Genomic DNA, 19,605 nt, shown 5'->3' with positions numbered 1-19,605 from the left:
TGAGGCAGGGGTCCTGTGGAATAAATAGTATGTGACTGTGTAATTAACACTGTACCATAATGTTAGGGTGACCAGACATCAAGTGTGAAAAATTGGGATGGGGGTGAGGGGTAACAGGAGCCTATATAAGAAAAAAAAAAAAAACGAAAATCGGGACTGTCCCTATAAAATCGGGACATCTGGTCACCCTACATAATGTGTACACACAAGAGGGCCAAATTAAGGTTGTATCGTCAACCTCATTTCTGGCATTTCCTAACTTTGGACTGCTGATGTTGCAACTTTAATAGTATTCTTTTAATGCACTTGTTTTGTCTAAAATATCTCATCTTCATACTGAAAATGCTGAAACAAAGTGACACTGAAACAAAAAAAAATATTGCTTATCTAGGTTTCCAGACATTAGTATTATTTTTGCCAAACTTTATTTAGCAATCAATTATTTCATTATTAGTTGTACTGAAGTAGCAACTAAAGGCTCCAAAGATTGACACCCACTGTTCTATATACTGTACATTCAGATAGCAAGACAGAAGAAATTAGTCTTAAAAGACAAGACAAATGGTGGGAGAAAGGAATAATTATATTATTCCCACTTTACAGAGCAGGAACTTAGGTAAAAAGATTAAGTGACTTGTCCAAGTCACACAGAGCGTCTGTGGCAGAGCCCGCAATTGAGTCCGGCTCTCAGAGTCCCAATCCTACACTTTAATCATAAAATCATCCTTCATCTCATCTTTCTAGACTATAGTAATGCTCAATCCTTTCTATTGTCTCAGCATAACAAGGATAAAAACAGACACCATTTTTTGAAGGGCAAAAAGATGAGAATTAGATTCAGATGTTATTCCTAGTACACCATTCCTTCCTGAATATGGACTATAAAAAGACTCCGGTACTCCACCGGAATGCGAAGAGTAAAGTAAGTCGATGGGAGAGTGTCAGTAGCCAGGGTCAGAGAAGAGATTCACATAGAGATTGTTTTCCCAATAAGATGCCTCTCACTGAGGGAGGTTGAACCTGACTCAGAGCCTGAGTAAGTGCCTGGCAAGCCAGGGTATAAATCACCAATGCACTAAGTCACCGTGTGGACTCTGTTATTGCACACTAAAAGTTCTGCAGTGCTCTTCAGCCTATTGCTATTTCAAACTGCAGTAGGTCAAAACACAGAACGCTTGGTGAGTGGTAGCGGGGTCCGCACGGCCAGTTAGCGTGCAGCAAGCTACTGCACTATAGATTTACACCCCAGTTTGCTGTGCGCTATATCTCCATGTAGGCAAGCCCTCAGCAGTCACTAAAATGGAAAGAAGAGCAGTGCTACTGCAACCTAGCTACTGTAAAAGGGATTACATAACACAACTGGGGAAACATGTCATGATTTCAAGGCTAACTGCACTTCTGATCTCTGAGGGCAACCCCCTTCTGGTCTTGGCCCTCAAGCCATCACCTCTCCTGGGGTGGAATCATGCGATTCTCCCACTCTCAGACAGGGTCTAGGTCTGCAGTCCCCTATGATCAACTGTGATTACCTAAGCAGGCCTGACTTACCTTCAGTGCCTGCAGTTCTGCTCCATCTGGGAGCAATGACAGCGATAAACAGTAATCAAACAGCCTCTGTTAAGCAAATATTATTTATTTAGAGTCAAACCATCCAGGAGACGCCAGCGTATATGTATGGTTGCCTCTCCCTGAGGCTTACCATTCCCTGGGTCTGGTGAAGGGAGACAAACTCTCTCTGCAGAGCCCCTCTCTGGGTCAAACTATCCCACCTGGACAGCCCCTGACAACGGACTCCCCTTTTTCTCCCAAGGAGTGGGCTTTTTAATTGTTGAATGTCCTTTTGATCGCTAGGCTCCTACCCTGGCAAAACAGCTGTGTCACTTTGGGCTAGGGCCTAGAAATAGGGCCTTGTTCTGTAACTGATTCCCCCCTACGCCCCCAAGTGTTTGCTCAGATGTTTCTTATCTAGATCCATCATGTTGCTTTTCTTCTTGTTTTTCATGCAGCCCCCCTATTAAACTGGAGCAGTACATTTCATACAGTAACTTCATCTCGCTGACCAGGTCATATACAGTATTCATAAAATTATCTCATTACTCGGATTACATAGCAGCTCCATGTCCATCACAATGTATAAAAGTGTTGAAGCCAAGTATAGGGCAGAGGCACAATTTACTTTTATACAGCTGTCCCTGAGCCCCACGTAACTTTACAGACAGCGGGCTAAAATGAACAACAGCCATTGTATACTATGACCCTGCTCCTGCAAAGCATTTAACACATGCAAAACTTGGCTCACATGAATAATTCAATTGACTTCAGTGGGACTATTGAAGGGAGCAAAGTTATGAGTGTTCATAAGTGTTTGGCAGGTTCAATATCTTATGTTGTTTTTTCAGTTTTATTTTCTTATATAAAAATGTCCTGTATTAGGATATAAATCAGTTACTGCGATAGGCCTCACTCCCAGAATTTGATCCACATGGACTAGGAAAACAGCGGTCATCTGGGCCTATAAAAAGTTAAAATTTGAACCCAACAACCTTGACAGGGTCTCTTTAAACTGTCTAGGTATTTTTGTAGTTAAACATCCACAAAAATATCATATAATCACTGTAGCAAGGGCACTAGGAACAAGTTATTATGAATAACACTCTGGCAACACCTCTCCCAAATGTATTCACTTAAGAGCTAGGATCTTTGCTTCCTACAAGGTTGTTATTATTCCCATAACTTACAGTTATGGCAGATAGGTATTTCACAAGAAAAGCTGAATCTTGAAGCCTCAATTATAGAAAAATATGCAGCTGTATAGCTACTTATGTACATGTAGTTACATACTTTCCATATCATTTTTATTTCCCTCCTCTGCTATTTTGTTGTTGCATGGGCAAAAACCAAAAATGCTTTCGAGGGTAGAGTCACACATTTGGGTTTTTCTTTTTAGTTGTATGCTGGGCACCAAAAACAATGAACACTTTAAATAAAAAAGCACAGTGTATAGTGCATCTCATCATGTAAACCAGTGTTTCTCAAACTGGGGTCGCCACTTGTGTAGGGAAAGCCCCTGGCGGGCCGGGCTGGTTTGTTTACCTGCCCCGTCCACAGGTCCGGCTGATCGCGGCTCCCACTGACTGCGGTTCGCTGCTCCAGGCCAGTGGGAGCTGCTGGAAGCGGCGCGGGCCGAGGGACTTACTGGCCGCCGCTTCCAGCAGTCCCTATTAGCCTGCAGCTATGAACTGCAGCCAGTGGGAGCCGCGATCGGCAGGACCTGCGGACGGGGCAGGTAAACAAACCGTCCTGGCCCGCTGGGGCTTTCCCTACACAAGCGGCAACCCCAGTTTGAGAAACACTGATGTAAATTAAAATAACCAAATCCCATTTGCTCCCAACTGAACTCAATGGAATTGGGGGGAGGGAGGAGGGCAGGAAGGGGAGAACTATAAAACCTATATAATTTTATATAAAAGGGAGCCTAGCAGTAATTATATTCCAAACACTTTCATAATCACTATTCATTGATCAATATGGGCTATTTTATGGTCCCATCTGTTTGTGCTAAAACATGACAGTCAGACGTTCTAATCCAAACCTTGCTATAAAATTGCTTTTTGACATAAAGGAATTTCATTTTTAAAGAAATTCAAAAAATTGCAAGAGCAGTTTAAAAAAATGCCTGGAAATAAAACATTTCATTCTGTTCAATCCGAAACAAAATTTTCCCAACTTTTTCAATTCATGAAAAATTCAGAAAAGTTTTGGTTTTGGTTCAATCTGAACCATTCCCCTCCCCCCCCCCCCCCCCACTATCCCCTGCCCACCCCTCCAATTTCTGGAATTGCCAGCAAACTGAAAAATCACTTATTCTCACAGCTCTAATTGCAACACTGGTTTTCAATGCAAGTAATAAAATAGTGAATAGTAAGTGAGGTTTCTATTTTTCAAAATGAATGCAAGCAAGAATTTTATGTTTAAGTAGAAACATGTTATAGAGTCTTACTTGAGATGAACTATGGCTACATATGAACTGCAAAGAGAAATACCACTTTTGTACCTAATTAGGAAAGGCCAAAATAACCACAAGCAACTGATACACCTTTACATGCACTGTCACTGGTTTCCCTCTCCCTTCCTTCTTGCTGCATGCTGGAGATCGGCATCTGTTTGAATTAAAACAGAATCTGCAAGCTTCACTGGGCTATAAAGGAAAATACAGTATGACCTCATCATACTTTTCTTGATAGGTTGGACTCCTGATTGATACACTAACACTGCCTGGTATACACAATACACTAAAGCCTGTTCCCAGTTTGCTTACATGGTACCGCAAGAGCGAACAACACTGCTGACAATTTATTTATTAGCTCAAATGCATCTCTGGAGTAATCAAATTGACTTAATTGAATTTGGACCCGTCTTTTTTGTTCCTGGATCCCCCAGCACTGAGAAGTGAGCTAAAGTACACACATTCAGCAACTCTAAATGAACACTATCTGTCTGATCCTAAGTTTGACCAACCTTGGAGCACAGGGGTGCCGGGAATATGAACTGCCAAGCCTAGAGGTTCATAGCTCCTGCACGGGCTCCCGGCCAGCAGCTGCCACTCTGCGGGAGCCCAGCTCTGAAGGCAGAGCCGCCACCAGCAGCAGCGCAGATGTAAGGGTGGCATGGTATGTTCTCCAGCCACCCACGGCAGCATGTACAAGGAAGACTTTCTGAGTCCAGGGGCTCCCCCAGCCATACATCACCTGACCACTATACCCGCGGGAAGGGGGCGACCCAGGGACTGGCCCACTGGCTCCACAAGGGTAAGCCCTACTGCCTGTGCCTCTCTGCCAGGCTGGCAGCTCTGGGCGGTATTGCCCGCCCTCCACCCAGCTGGCCGGGCAGGGCTCTAGCCCCAGGCTCGCCAGCACTCACCTCCACTCCAGCAGCCCAGGCCCACCAGTTTGCAGCACTTGGACAGCACCCCCACCTCCCAACCATGGCACCCTCAGCGGTCACCTAACCCTAAGGCCAGTACTGGGCATGGAATGTATTTTAGGGGGCGGGAGGGGGAGCGGGAAAAGCTTTGGGGGAGGGGGAAACAAACTTACTGCACACATTCAGAGCTGGGCAGCTGGAGAGCAGTGGCTGCTGGCCGGATGCCCAGCTCTGAAGGCAGCACCGATACCAGCAGCAGTGGAGAAGAAAGGGTGGCAATGCCATGCCATATCACCTGTACTTTGCTGCTGCTGGCAGTGGCGCTGTCTTCAAAGCTGGGCACTCAGCCAGCAGCCACCATTCTCCACTCTGCCTTCAGAGCTGGGCGGCCAGAGAGCAGTGGCTGCTGACTGGGTGCCCCGGGGGGGAGGGGGGAGGAGAGAAGCATAAACTATTACAAACACAAAGAAGGGGAGCACGATCAAATAAGTTTTAAAACCACTGAGATAGATGAAGAGAGGAGCAAATGAAGATAAAGAGAATCTATTCTCTTTATGTGCTGAGATTTAGTTATTGCTAATTATACTTTTGCCCATAAATTTCACCACTAAAATTTTTCAGTCAGCTCTATCAGTAATATATATGATAAAGCTATTAATAGAAAGTTGACTGATGTACAGTTAATTACAGTACACAATAAGCAGTGCAAAGCTGTTTTATTCCATGAAAGGGCCATCACTAACTAGAAACCTAGCCCATTTTGAAGAATAAATTAAAAATAACTTCAGGTGCCACATCTATGCCCAATTCCCCTTGATTGTTGTGAAAAACACAAAAATTGTCTTTTCCTTCTCCCTGTTGTTGTGTGAAAGATCCATTCAAACCAAAGCAGACAATGACTATACAGGAGAAACAATGGAACTGGCTATATGCTAAGTGCTGTCAAAAGCACAATGTTAATTTATTCCTCAAATCTTTTTAAATTATAACAGGGATTTTCAATGTTTTCCACAGTGTAGACAACATTTTAATACACTGTCTCATGGACACCTCCCTAGTCATGGTCATGTAATGTACCTATGGCAACTAAAGAAAAATTGCTTATATGGAGAAGTATTTCATGTATTTTATCTGCTTTTTAATGGGATTTAGCAACTGGAAACAAGAAAGAGAAAGGCTCGTACCATCTGACTGGCCAGCTCTCTAGCAAATCCTAGACACAGACATCCCAAATTGTACAGCGCACCATGCAGAAGTGGGGAGGAACAGTAAACACAAAAAGTCTGACCCTCCTTGCCTTGAATGTGGTGCAGTCATTAACTCCAGTGCATAGTCAATGCAAAGTGGATGTAAATGTTGTCATTCTGATTTAGCAACATTTTACACTCACTTTGCACTGGTGTCAAATTAACAAAGGTGCAAGGCAAGAGAGAATCAGGCCTTTAGTATACCAAACTGCCCAGGTAGGACAACTGAATATAGCTTGTGTCACAGGCAAACGAGCCTCTTCTTCATGTAACGTGTCAAAGTGACATGGAGGGGGAAAGCTCACGATTAGGTGTGTACAGGTGTATTAGGGGAATGGGGGAATTCATAATAAAATATTAGGATATATTGAATCAAAGTAGCTTTCACTGACCGCTCCAGTGCATTCTCCCGAAGTTCTTAGATAATAGATCTACCACACAAATGCATACTATAAGGCTTTCAGCTACCGGGCTGGCTGTACCATGAGCAGCAGACAACTGGCCATCCTCAGTGGTCAAAACTGTGCATCAGCTCCTGAGAGCTTTACACACAGTCGGCTAAAAAGGGAAGCTGGCAAGGGTCACGCAATCATAGCTGTTTTTCCATTAAAAATGGTTATGTACATAGAGCTTGATTCATTATGCACAGAAATACTTTAAACACTCAAAAGGGCAGCTGAGGGAAACTGATGCTAATTAACATACTGGACAGATTCCCTCTGCATCAATTCTCTATGTAGAGCACCACCGCTTGACTTTTGCAGCTGCCCCTGCAGAGAAAGAGAAAAATAGAGGCTTCCCCCATATGGAAGGGAAAAATGTTCCAAAAAGGATGTTTTGGGGGAGGGGAGAGGTAGTTGAAGTTCAAGAAAGGTTGAAGCAAAAGAGAAAGACAGAACACAGGGAATAACGAAATGAGGAAAGACAGCAAAACAGAGGAGAGAGAAATAAAGAAGAAATAAATCTATCTGGTTTCTTACATTGGTGGCTTTCACCATAGTATTTGACAGAGAAAGGATGAAATATAGACAAACACAGATGGAGAAGACAAACCAAAAGAAAAAAAAAGGAGAAAACAGAGGACAGAAAGAGTGGAGGTCCCAAGACAGGATATCGGACTGTGTATTTGGGCAGCCCATCAGCCTGCCATATCATAAGACATTATGGTCACCTGTGCTTAGTAAGCAACAGAGGGTCCTGTGGCACCTTTAAGACTAACAGAAGTATTGGGAGCATAAGCTTTCGTGGGTAAGGACCCCACTTCTTCAGATGCAAGAAGTGGGGTTTTCTTACCCACGAAAGCTTATGCTCCCAATACTTCTGTTAGTCTTAAAGGTGCCACAGGACCCTCTGTTGCTTTTTACAGATTCAGACTAACACGGCTGCCCCTCTGATACTTGTGCTTACTAGTTGTTCTAGATCTTTTGGGATGCAGCAAAAAAACTAAATTTATAAACCAATTTTGAAGGCAGTTTCCCACCACCACCATTTTCTGTCCCTTAAAGCACCTGGCACTTGGCCAATATTTACCCTCATCTTTACCAAAACTCCTGAAGTCTTCCTCACAGTTCTATTTTCCTGCAACTCCTCTGCTCTAGAGATGGCCAGATCAGAAATAGCAGAGACTGGCCAACTGCACTAATTTATTTTGTGGTTTTATCACATGAAAGATCAATGCTAAGCGAAACTGGGATTCAGTGCATTTCCACTTGAGAGAAGGAAGAAATTAACTAGTTTCCATAAATGCAAGATTACCAAACCCTCGCCCCCTTTAAAGCAAAACACAACCACAGGCAAATTCACATTGTCAAGGTAGACCATCAGGACTCTGTATCAACCTGCATCCTAGAAGTTCTCTAGTATGGGACCATTTACCCTATTGATTATGACACAGAGGTACCATGGACTGTCATATTAATGATTTGCATATAATAGCCTGTACTTACAGTGGATATTGACACAACACTCAAGAAAAAAAAGTCAATGATGCTTAATGAACTGGCTAATAAAGGATGCCCAACGAGAGGCACCATGAACAGTATCCTCTCTTACAGGCTTCAGAAACCTCTATATGGAATCAGTTCTGCCCTAAATACAGATCGGTTGCCAGTGTCAGCAAACTGTTTAGTGACTGAAGGACTGGGAGAGAGAATTTCTAGCTAGTTTAGGGAGGCAAAACATATAAAAGCCAGCGGTGACTCCACAAAACTTTCTCCAGGAAATGGTCCGCATAGGACTTCCATCCCAACCCATCATCACTTCTAGTCAGCAGGGTTTCACATTCCAGGTGTATCGCACTGTATTGTGAGCCTTTAATAATTCATCTTCATTCTGCTATTGTCCTTCACACAACACTACCAATTATTTAATTTCAGGTACACAAGCTTTCTCCTGCAAGTGAATCAGTCAAGTGGCTGAGTGTGTGTGTTGGGTCATGATTCTTCACATGTTGTTAGGGGCTACATTCAAAGGGTCAGATCCTCAGCCAGGGAAAAAATCAGCATCGTTCCACTGACTTCAGTGGAACTAAATCAATTTACGCCAGTTGATAATCTGGATCAGCGTAGGGTACAAATTAAAGTGACCTGTAATTTTGTTAATGTGGACAAAATATATTTGTATTGAATTCTCAAAGCAGGAAAGGATTAGAGGGGCATGCCATACAAAAATTATTTTAAAATGTATCCTCCTCCCCAGAAGTCCAGATATGTGAGTTGTGGCTCTATCATAATGCCTCTGAGTGTAAACTAGGGAGCCAGAACATTCTAGGCAACCTGGTGGCAAGTGGGGTGGAAAGATAGTTTTAAAATAATGTATTTGTTGAATGCGCCTTTAGTTCTTTACCTCTGTAGCATAAAACAAATGGAAAAATACATTAATGTTATCCATTAATTAAAATTACATATACATTAATTGAAATTAATTAATTAATTGTAGGTGTTTTGCAGCACAGATTGTGTCTTACTAAGTGTTTAGCCCATAGAGATTCCGGATTCTGACTGGGGTCTCTAGGCACTATTACACCAGAAATATATAGAATACCAAAAAAAGAGAGACATTTACAGATCATCTTCAAATAATAAAACACTCAAGTAATCCAGGCAGAGTATTTTGGGGGCAATTATAGCTGGACATAAATAGTATTAGAAGGCACAAGATCAAAGGCTAAGACTGGTCACCTGACCTGACAATACTTCCCCCGCCCCACTTATGGTCATATACCCTGGAATCTATTTTTGCTATTAAGACATGGAAGTTTCAAATAAATATAAACATAGTTGTGGACTATACAGTTAATGAGCACTGCTGACATGATTTACATATTGCTGACAGCCAAACATAAGTCTCCATTAGTGTCCTGTTTTCTGGGGCCATTTCATAATTATGAAATATTGCTTGCACACAGGTTGCCAAAAGGACTTAGATGGCATATGATCTGATGTAGGAACTGTCTGCTGGAAGAGTCTGGCTGGCCCTTGCTGGTCTAAGTACTACCAAAAAGCCTTACCTGTGTCTCAAGCTTTCGGGCACTATTTCAAAAACAGCCTAACTCCCATTGACTTTGGACAGCAGTTGGGTTACTAGGTCACCGAGTCTCTTTGAAAATTTTATCCTTTATTTAAAAAGCATAAATTGCTAATTATTTTTCCTTTTATTTTAAAACCCAGAGAATATTTTGCAGTTAAAGCAAGAATCACAACATACTGCTTCTAAAAGCAGCTGCTTTTTATAGCAGACTTTTTTTTAAAAGCCATTCTGCCTTAGAAGATTGCAATTAAAAGGTACTGCAGAAGTCATCATCTGTTCAGTTTGGGGAAAAAGAAAAAAAAAAAACACTTCAAACAATTGTATTCAGGAAAAAAACTCCTTTCAAAAGTAAACCACTGCCTGGCTCTCTAATTATTCAGATTTTCAGCTTTGGAGTTTCATGTGCCTGAAAATAAACATTACTACATTACCTCATTTGCATTATTCTTAAAACCAATGATGCAGCATGTAATAACATCAGAAAAAACTATGGCTAGGAAGGATCAGTATCCTACTAAGGAGGAAAAGCCATTAAACAAGTTTCTAAATGCTATTAGAGACTGGAACATTTAGAAAATGACACACTTAAGTATTTAAGAGAGGATGTTGAGATGCATCTTGCTATACCCTCTTACTAACTGAATGCCATTCAAAGGATGTCAGACTCTGGCCCTAGGTCAGAGTGTGGTTCAGTCTTAAAGGGGCTGCTTGGCTTGCAGAAGGGGTCCATTGGGAGTGCACTGACTACCTCACTTAGTGCTGGATATAAAACTGTTCCATCATTCCACCACCCCTGCTTTCTCCATGTATCATTAGGCTTGGAAGGATTAGATTTTTAATTGTTAAATTTCTGTAAAGGTTGATTTCACCATACACAGACACAAACCATTGAAAAAATATTTCAGCTGGCAATAATCAAAATTTACAGACAGGCTAAGTAAGAAAAATGCTGCTTGAGAAATTATTAGCCTTTGATTTAAGGATATTTTGTACATGTGACGTTGACAATTTGTGTTTTAATGGTTCAACTACTTAAATCTCAACATCTACTGCTCATTACATAATTATTGTCTGACCCCTGCCCCCATAATTTCCCCAAATTGTGAAAATTTAAGTAGATACATTTTTAAATGCTTACAAATAAAACTGATATTACTTTTTGAAATTATAAAAAATAAAAATAGAATTCTGCCAAGCTTATATATAATCTTGGGCACAAGGCAGGGCAAAAATTGGCAGTTAATATTTAGATTGTTTATATATGGCAGCTCTGCTCCAAACTATGCACCTGTGCTCACCACCAGGTTTTAGAGGTAAAAGGATCTGTGCCTCCCCTCTCAAACCATCATCACAACCCCATCTTCTACCTCTGGAAGAGGAAGGGGAGGATAAGAAACACAAGGAAGCACTCCATTCCACCAGATAAGATGGCGGAGGGACAAAACCCTCTCTCTAATGCCTGGCCTTCTCTAAAAGTACCGATTCTTCTCAGCTGTGAAGTGACATCAATCCTTTCTTCTTCTCAAGCAGCAGAAATGTACTCGTTTAATCCGTCCTGGCCCCCCACCCTGTTTTTCCCTCACTCAACAATTATACTAGGGTGTTTTTTTTTTAAATAAAAACGTTTAAAGAAAGTAAAGTGATTCTTGTCATTAAAATATACAAAGATATAAAACAACCTGTTGAGAAAAAAAGAAAAAAAAATCAGAACCACTTGTGGTTGTATAGTACCTAAGAATAGCCCACATGGCTTTGTTTGAGACAGAAAGGCTGCTGCTCCGTTGCTCTTCAGGTGATGCAGGGTGGCATGAGTTCCAGGTCCCTTTGTGAGCAAACCGGTGCTTCCCATTCTCCCTGCTGGATGGAGGAATCTGCAGCGAAGCAGATGGAGAAGCCGCAGGCTGCCGTGCGAACCTCTGATGCACCCCTCCATTTCTCCTAATTACTCATTGAATTGAGAAGCACAAGGGGGGGTAGGAGGGGGGGAAAGAGGCCTTTTAAGATATGGTTCTTTTGTTTCATGTTTACTTCATTAAAAAAAAGGAGTATTGGAAAGTTATCCCGAACTGCTATCTTAATACAATAAATGACATTTCCTTCAGTTCTCCATGCAAAGATCTGACATTTACTTCACCGCTACTGGGCATGATGGAGGGCAGAATAAATGGATTCTTAGCTATTGTACAAACTACAGTATTAAAAATATGTAAAAGAACCTCACAGTATATTATTAGTCTAATCTTTCTTACAGACCTCAAGAGGGCTTACAGTGGTGAGAATGATGGGGAGTCAGGAGGGAGAAATTGCATAGTATATTTCATTAGACAATTATCCTTTGTGGCAACTCACTTGTTAAAAAAAAAAAAAAGAAAGACGGTCTGGTTCAAACAAACAGGGGGTGCGGGAAGGAGTCTCAGCAGCACTTGGCTGCAGGTTCTTTCCTATCCCTTAAAACCAAGCAAACACAAAGACAAAATTCTGAGCACCATAAACAGCTACACTAGTGCACAATAAATTAGAATGAATATTGAAATGCAACACATCTGGGCCACAGAGCCTCTCATTACCGTAAGGTCTCTGGCCCAGGCATGACCATTATTTAATGTCACTGAAGCAAGGAAACAGAATGTTCAGAGACTGCTGGAACATGAACCCAAGGAAAAGAGGGATATAAAATAAGTGCATGGGTGTTCCCCTGAATAATTAAAGATTCCTGCTATCCTTAACCACAGAGTTCCTGCAACTCCACACAATCCATTGTAAATGTACGCATTACAAGCATTCTGACGGCCAACCCCAAAGAAGTCCATAGCTTGCCACTGGCAGACCATTTGTGAAGTTATGTATTAGAATCAAGACAGAAGAAATACTCTAGTGATGTATCATAGCTTACCACTGATTAGTACTACTTGTGGGGGGAGGGATTTTTTCATAGGACCATATCTAAGCCCCGTTAAAGTCAATGGAAAGAGATAAAATATGAGAGAGGGGACAAGGATGTAGAAAGTGTAAAAACACTGAATGTTTGGGGGAGAGATGGATGTAACAGGCTCTACATGTTGTTAGTGCCTATCAAAAAGAGAAAAACTTAACACTATAAGTAAGGAGCCATATAGCTATCGGCAGAACTAAGACTGTGATAAGTCCCCTTGAATGGATTTGATTTTTCTGAACTAAGTGTTGATAACTGCTGAATTCTCCAGCTGTGGAATTCTTGAGCCACCCAAAAACAGATGAAAAAAATATTTCCATATTTAACAAATTTAGATTTACAGAGGGGAAAAAAGAAAAAAAACATTTAAAGATATTGCTTGAGGGCTCAGAAGAGTTCCGATGTAAGCATAATTCATGTTACAAATAAAATATTAAGAAATAAATGAACAAATCTGATTTTATTACTAAATATGATATAAAACAACTTCACATGTCATCACATTTTGAACAAACAGTTATGGGGGTTTAGTTTGCTGCTACTGCAGAAATTAAGCCAATAAGTTTTAAAAACCATTGATACCACTAGTCAAAATTCACACAAAAATAAAAATCAAACCCTTTCAAAGTTAGCTATAACTGAGTTGTGTTTCTGTAGATCATTTCTTCACCCTTTGCTAGCTGTCCACCCAGCAACAGGATCAAGCAAAACATAAAATAAAATATAGGATGAAATCCTAGCTCTACTGGAGTCAATGGGAGTTTCCCATTAACTTCAATGGGGACAGAATTCCATCCATCATACTGTATATAATAATAATTAATAATATATGGAGATATTCTATCTCCTAAAACTGAAAGGAACCCTGAAAGGTCATTGAGTCCAGCCCCCTGCCTTCACTAGCAGGACTAAGTACTGATTTTGCCCCAGATCCCCCCCTAAAGGATTGAACTCACAACCCTGGGTTTAGCAGGCCAATGCTCAAACCACTGAGCTATCTCTCTCCACCCACCTACCCATTATGCACATAAAAGGTGTCAAGGTTTGAATAATATATTAAGTTACTTACAGTGTAAGTCTATTGTAGGACAGGAAAAGCAAGTCATAAACCAAGCACACACCAAACACAGTGACTCCAGTTTCCTTCACCAGCATTGCACAGGTCCCAAGAAATAAACTAAGCAGCAAGAAGAATGGAGAGGCAGTGGGAGGGAAATGTTCCCCAACATAAAAATGATCCACACTCCTGCAAAATAGATTTGATGTAGAGATTTTAATTTAAGTTATTTTCATATTTATTAATTAGTTCATTAAACGTTTTCCAAGAGCATGTCCATCATTTTTAAAACATTAAAATATTCTCAATAACCATGGACCCAGTGCTGCGAACACATACTTGGGTGAGCACTCCCATTAATTTCAGTGAAAGACTGTGAGTAAGGATCTGCAGCAACTGGCTACTACACAATAGCAGATTTAAAGGTAGCCATCCTGCAGCAAAACAACTTCAGGAGCAGACTTCAAAGAGAAACTGCTGAGCTTCAGTTCATTTGCAAATTTGACACCATCAGCTCAGGATTAAACAAAGACTGTGAATGGCTAGCCAACTACAAAAGCAGTTTCTCCTCCCTTGGTGTTCACACCTAAACTGCTAGAAGAGGGCCTCATCCTCCCGGATTGAACTAACCTCATTATCTCTAGACTGATTCTTGCCTGCATACACCTCTACCTCGCTATAACGCAACCCGATATAGCACGAATTCGGATATAACGTGGTAAAGCAGCGCTCCGGGGGGGGCAGGACTGCACACTCCGGTGAATCAAAGCAAGTTCGATTTAACGCAGTTTCACCTATAACGCGGTAAGATTTTTTGGCTCCCGAGGACAGCGTTATATCGAGGTAGAGGTGTATTTATACCTGCCTCTGGATATTTCCACTATATTAATCTGACGAAGTGGGTATTCACCCACGAAAGCTTATGCTCCAATACATCTGTTAGTCTATAAGGTGCCACAGGACTCTTTGTCGCCTTTTACAGATCCAGACTAACACGGCTACCCCTCTGATACATATATTTATTAATATCCCTGCAAGTTGTGTGCATGACTGAAAGAAAGGTCCAAAAGCACTTTTACACAGAGTGAGTGACTTAAAAAACAGCATGGGTTGAGAGGATTTGCTTTGTCAATTTTTAATAAAATTGAATAGTTAGGATTTTATATGGATTCCTTCCCTCCAAAAAAACTCATGTCTCAACATCTCATAACATTTAATAGTAAAGATCCATACCTATTATAGGAGAGAAAAGCCAACAGAAACAGTAGACAGGCTAAGACATCCGCTCTGCCTACAATACCTGTTACCTAAGAGGAGAAAAAGAAGAAACATGAAAATTACACTTTAAAAAAACCCTTTAGAGACTGTTTCAATGACCCATACCAATTGCCTTTGCTTTATGGGTTTTTCCCCTCCTTTCTTTCTGTCTCTCTCTTCTTCCCCACATCCTGGCACCCTAATCAGTAGGAATTTGGGTATTTTTCTAATATAGATATAGAGTAATTAAGCTATTTTGTGTAACAACAACAATATACGGACTGACTAAAACCAAAGTTAAATTATTTTAACAAGCATTTATAGAAACAGCTCAGAAAATAAAAACATAACTGTGGTTGGGATTTTTATGAAATAATTAAAATGGGGATCAAAAAGAGAAATGTATGCCTGATTCACTAAACTGTGAAGTTTAATCATAGTCTTTAATACTGTGAGAACTGATTTTAGATAAGAATCCTCCCCAAAGACTAAAAGTCACTCCTACATAATAAGAAAGCTTATTACTCAACCGTTAGTTAATAATCAGTTCAGACAGACAATAAATTGCAACTGCTAACTTAGTACATATGAGAGTTTTTCAGACTCTAATTGGCAAGTTTCTTTATAATTATTCAAATTACAAAATATTTCAGCATTCCACTTAATAAAGACTCAGAAACTGCACATAAAGGAAATTAAAGGCCCTTTGAAGCTTTTGCTGTTTTAAGATAACTTAATTATGTAATCTTCAATGCTTTGGCATTTGCTTTAAACTCCCCAAATTCTGATCTAGACAAGAGTAAATTCAAAGCCAGCCTCCTCTAAAACCTCGCTTATATTATAAAGCAGCATTATGTAAAGGAGCCTGGCTGATTAGCTTACAGAGACAACACAAGGGGTAACTGTAAAGCTCATGGCTCTTTTGTTATTAAGGCACTCTCGCCTCAAAAGTTCTCAGCACTGGCAGTCATTTCACTCTCACTAGTTTACAATAGGTCATAACAACAAAATACAATGCTGACAATATCTTAACTAGACATACACTTGTTGTCTACCTGGAAACAGAAGAAATTGCATCCCCATTTGAAAGAAAACACACAACTATTTTATCTACATGGGAATTAAAATAGCCATCATTTTAAAACAAGGTATCTATATATTTTGATATCTTGCATTTTCCTGTGATTAGTAGAAAAGCAACATAAGCTTATATACTGCAACTTTGCCATGAAGTGTACTCAAAGAAGTTTTTTTCCTAGATTAAAAAAAATCCATAGTTTCTAATTAAGAGCTATGTGAGTAAATTCATGGGTCAATATAGACCTACGACCTGTATCAGCATTTTTCTATTATCTTGTCCAGAATGCACACCAAGTTACATTATGAATTACAGGGGCCCTTTTCTGTTTAGAAATTAAAAACTCTGTAAAAAAGATTTAAGAAACAGAACAATGTCTCAGCAGGACAGATGCCTCACAAAGTTTTCTGGTTTTGAGAGATGGTGGGGATCCACATTTTCTTCAATTGAAACATTGTGTAATTATTTTTAGCATTGCTGGTTAGGATGGCTAATTGGAATTGCAGCTAATATGAAGTGGAAAGACAGCAAGTACGAAGTTTATTCTTAATGTATGTTATTATTTTTAATGCAAAAGGTTTGAGGTTCTTTAGTTTGTTTTTCATTTTTGTAATTTTACTGTTGACTCTTCAAAGCAAGCACCACATTGAATCACAGCAAATGGTATGTTTTGTATTAAAGATTTATTTTTTTAAAAAGTTATAAACATGTATTTCTTTTAGGTACTATCTCAGTTTTACATATGTACTTACAGCCTCACTGTGAATAGGATGCACAGCAAAGAAGAGAGCCGTGACAAAAGCCAGTCGACCATCCTTGAATACAGCTTTGTCACAAGTATACATCAGGACAAGAGTCACTAGACAGTGTAAAATTACATTCACTGCATGGAAATAGAATGGGTTCATACCAGCCAACAATATGTTTAGCCTGTAAGAAAACAAAACAGAACCATAATAAATATAAATGGGCCATGGAATCCTTGCAATGGCAGAACATCATTCACGCACATTAAAACCAGACGAAATACGTAATTTAGAGTATAGGCTGTTAAATTAATTAGGGTAAAATTGCTCAGAACATCTGGTTAATCTTGATAAAAAGAAACCACTCCTTGCTGCAGCCTCCTCCTACCACTGCCTTTTGAAATGTGTGGCTGAATTTGGCAAGTTTCACTGCAAATGAAGTAAGAGGCTAACAACACAGACTTGAGCTAAGCATCTCATAGATCGATGCTTTACATGCTTACCCCAGGGTAAATCGTGCACTTCAACATGAAAGCTGTGACATTTGTGCCCCTTCAACACTGACACTTTCCACAGAAGTCTAAGCTATGTGATAGTTTTATGATATGGATCCATTAAGATATGTTTTTTCCTCCAAAAAATCAGTTACTCACCTTTCTGTAACTGTTGTTCTTCGAGATGTGTTGCTCATATCAATTCCAGTTAGGTGTATGCGTGTGCCACGTTCACGGATGTTGGAAACTTTTTCCCTAGCAGCTACCCGTCAGGCCGGCTGGGGAGCCCCTTGGAGTGGCGTCGATATGGAGCTCTATATAAGACCCTGCCGGCCCGACCCCCCTTCAGTTCCTTCTTGCCGGCTACTCCAACAGAGGGAAAGGTGGGGGGGGAAATGGAATAGATATGAGTAACACATCTCAAAGAACAACAGTTACAGAAAGGTGAGTAACTGTTTTTTCTTCTTCGAGTGCTTGCTCATATCAATTCCAGTTAGATGACTCCCAAGCCTTACCTCAGACTGAAGAATCGCTCTGACAAAGGCCGCATCATCACGAGAGTGCTGGACGATGGCGCAGTGGGACATGAAGGTGTGCACTGAGGCCCACGTGGCAGCCCTGCAGATTTCCTGGAGGGGAATGTTTGCCAGAAAGGACACTGACGATGCCTGAGCTCTCGTGGAGTGAGCCACGACAACAGGTGGAGGGACATTTGCCAACTTGTACCAGGTACGGATACACAAGGTGATCCATGAAGATATCCGTTGGGAGGAGACCGGTGCGCCTTTCATCCACTCCGCGATGGCAATAAACAACTGGGTTGTCTTACGGAATGGCTTTGTTCGGTCTATATAGAAGGCAAGCACCCTCCTAATATCCAGCAAATGGAGGCGCTGTTCCCGAAGGTCGAGGTGTGGTTTTGAGTAAAAAACCAGTAGAAAAATGTCCTGACTTACATGGAAGCAGGACACCACTTTTGGCAGGAAATCTTGGTGAGGTCTCAGCTGAACTTTATCTTTATGGAATATGGTATAAGGCGGTTCACACGTGAGAGCCCGTAGCTCGGACACCCGCCATGCCGAAGCGATGGCCACTAGGAAGGCGACCTTCCAGGAAAGATAGAGGAGTGAGCAGGAAGCCAGCGGCTCGAAAGGAGGGCCCATAAGGCAGGAAAGAACCAAGTTAAGGTCCCATGTAGGCACAGGCTGCTTCGCTGGAGGATGGATTTTTTCCAAGCCTTTGAGGAAACGCCACACGACCGGTTGTGCAAACACCGAGCGTCCGGCCGCTCCTGTGTGGAACGCAGAAATGGCTGCGAGGTGAACTTTAAGGGATCCAAAAGCTAGGTGCTGGTCCTTAAAAACATCAGGTAGTCTAGAATACTCAGGATTGAAGCCTGGAGCGGGAGCACCAGCTGCTGAGCGCACCAGCTGGAAAACCTTTTCCATTTAGCTTCGTAAGTAAGTGTAGTCGAAGGCTTGCGACTTTCCAGGAGCACCCGCCTTACCGAGTCCGAACAGGCACGCTCAGCATGGTTCAACCACGGATCCTTCAGACCGTGAAGTGGAGCAACTGAAGGTCTGGGTGTAGGAGACCACCGTGGTTCTGCAAGATGAGGTCGGGGCTGAGAGGCAGACGTAGGGGAACCTGAATTGACAGGTCCAGCAGGATAGGGTACCAACACAGACGTCTGCCTTGTCCCAGCGGACCTTGAGGAGCACCTTGTGGACCAGCGGAAATGGCAGGAAGGCGTAAGGTAGTTGGTTTGATAATGTGATCAGGAAGGCGACTGCGATCGAGCCCGGGCTGTGACCCCGGAAGGAGCAGAAGGCTGGGCACTGCCTGTTGGTCCGTGAAGCGAACAAGTCGATTCGGGGAAACCCCCAGATGTGGAAAACAGAGTGAATGATGTTCGGGCGAAGCGACCATTCGTGCATGAGAAAACACCTGCTCAAGTTGTCTTCCAGTACGTTCTGGACACCTGGCAGGTATGAGGCTTGAAGGGTGATGGAGTGGGCTAAACAGAATTCCCACAGAAGAAGGGCTTCTTGGCAGTGCGACAATGACTGGGCTCCATCCTGTTTGTTCAGATAGGACTGCTACACAATGGTCTTGTAAGCGGGGAAGGAACACTTGGCACGCAAGGCGAATCGCCCTGAGCTCCTTGATATTGATGTGCAAGGACAGCTCATTTTCGTGCCATAGGCCCTGCGTTGTCAGGCTCCTGAGGTGGGCCCCCCCATTCCAGCGCAGATGCATCTGTAACCAGGGTCAGGGTGGGTTGAGGGGGATGGAACAGGACCCCGGCACCCACCATACGGGGATCCAGCCACCAACGCAGGG

At 41.8% G+C, this 19,605-nt stretch overlaps 1 protein-coding gene across 2 annotated transcripts in view; it reads right to left on the bottom strand.

The window, feature by feature from the left end:
* The window catches only part of TMTC1 (transmembrane O-mannosyltransferase targeting cadherins 1), a 211,812-nt gene that overhangs the window by 173,099 nt on the left and 19,108 nt on the right, over window positions 1-19,605 (bottom strand). Inside the window, exons 2-5 of one of the 2 annotated variants that reach the window (XM_034780420.1) lie at window positions 16,775-16,952; window positions 14,921-14,994; window positions 13,700-13,876; window positions 11,430-11,636 (exon numbers count right to left, since the gene is read on the bottom strand). In XM_034780420.1, coding sequence (XP_034636311.1) covers window positions 11,430-11,636; window positions 13,700-13,876; window positions 14,921-14,994; window positions 16,775-16,952 — 636 coding nt within the window. The remainder of the gene's footprint in view (window positions 1-11,429; window positions 11,637-13,699; window positions 13,877-14,920; window positions 14,995-16,774; window positions 16,953-19,605) is intronic. The other variant, XM_034780430.1, reaches the window with a different exon arrangement.

The sequence above is a fragment of the Trachemys scripta genome, chromosome 1 (genome assembly GCF_013100865.1).
Source record: "Trachemys scripta elegans isolate TJP31775 chromosome 1, CAS_Tse_1.0, whole genome shotgun sequence".
Classification (NCBI taxonomy): domain Eukaryota; kingdom Metazoa; phylum Chordata; order Testudines; family Emydidae; genus Trachemys; species Trachemys scripta.
Note: the sequence above shows the minus strand (reverse complement) of the source record. Positions and strands in the feature narration are given on the sequence as shown.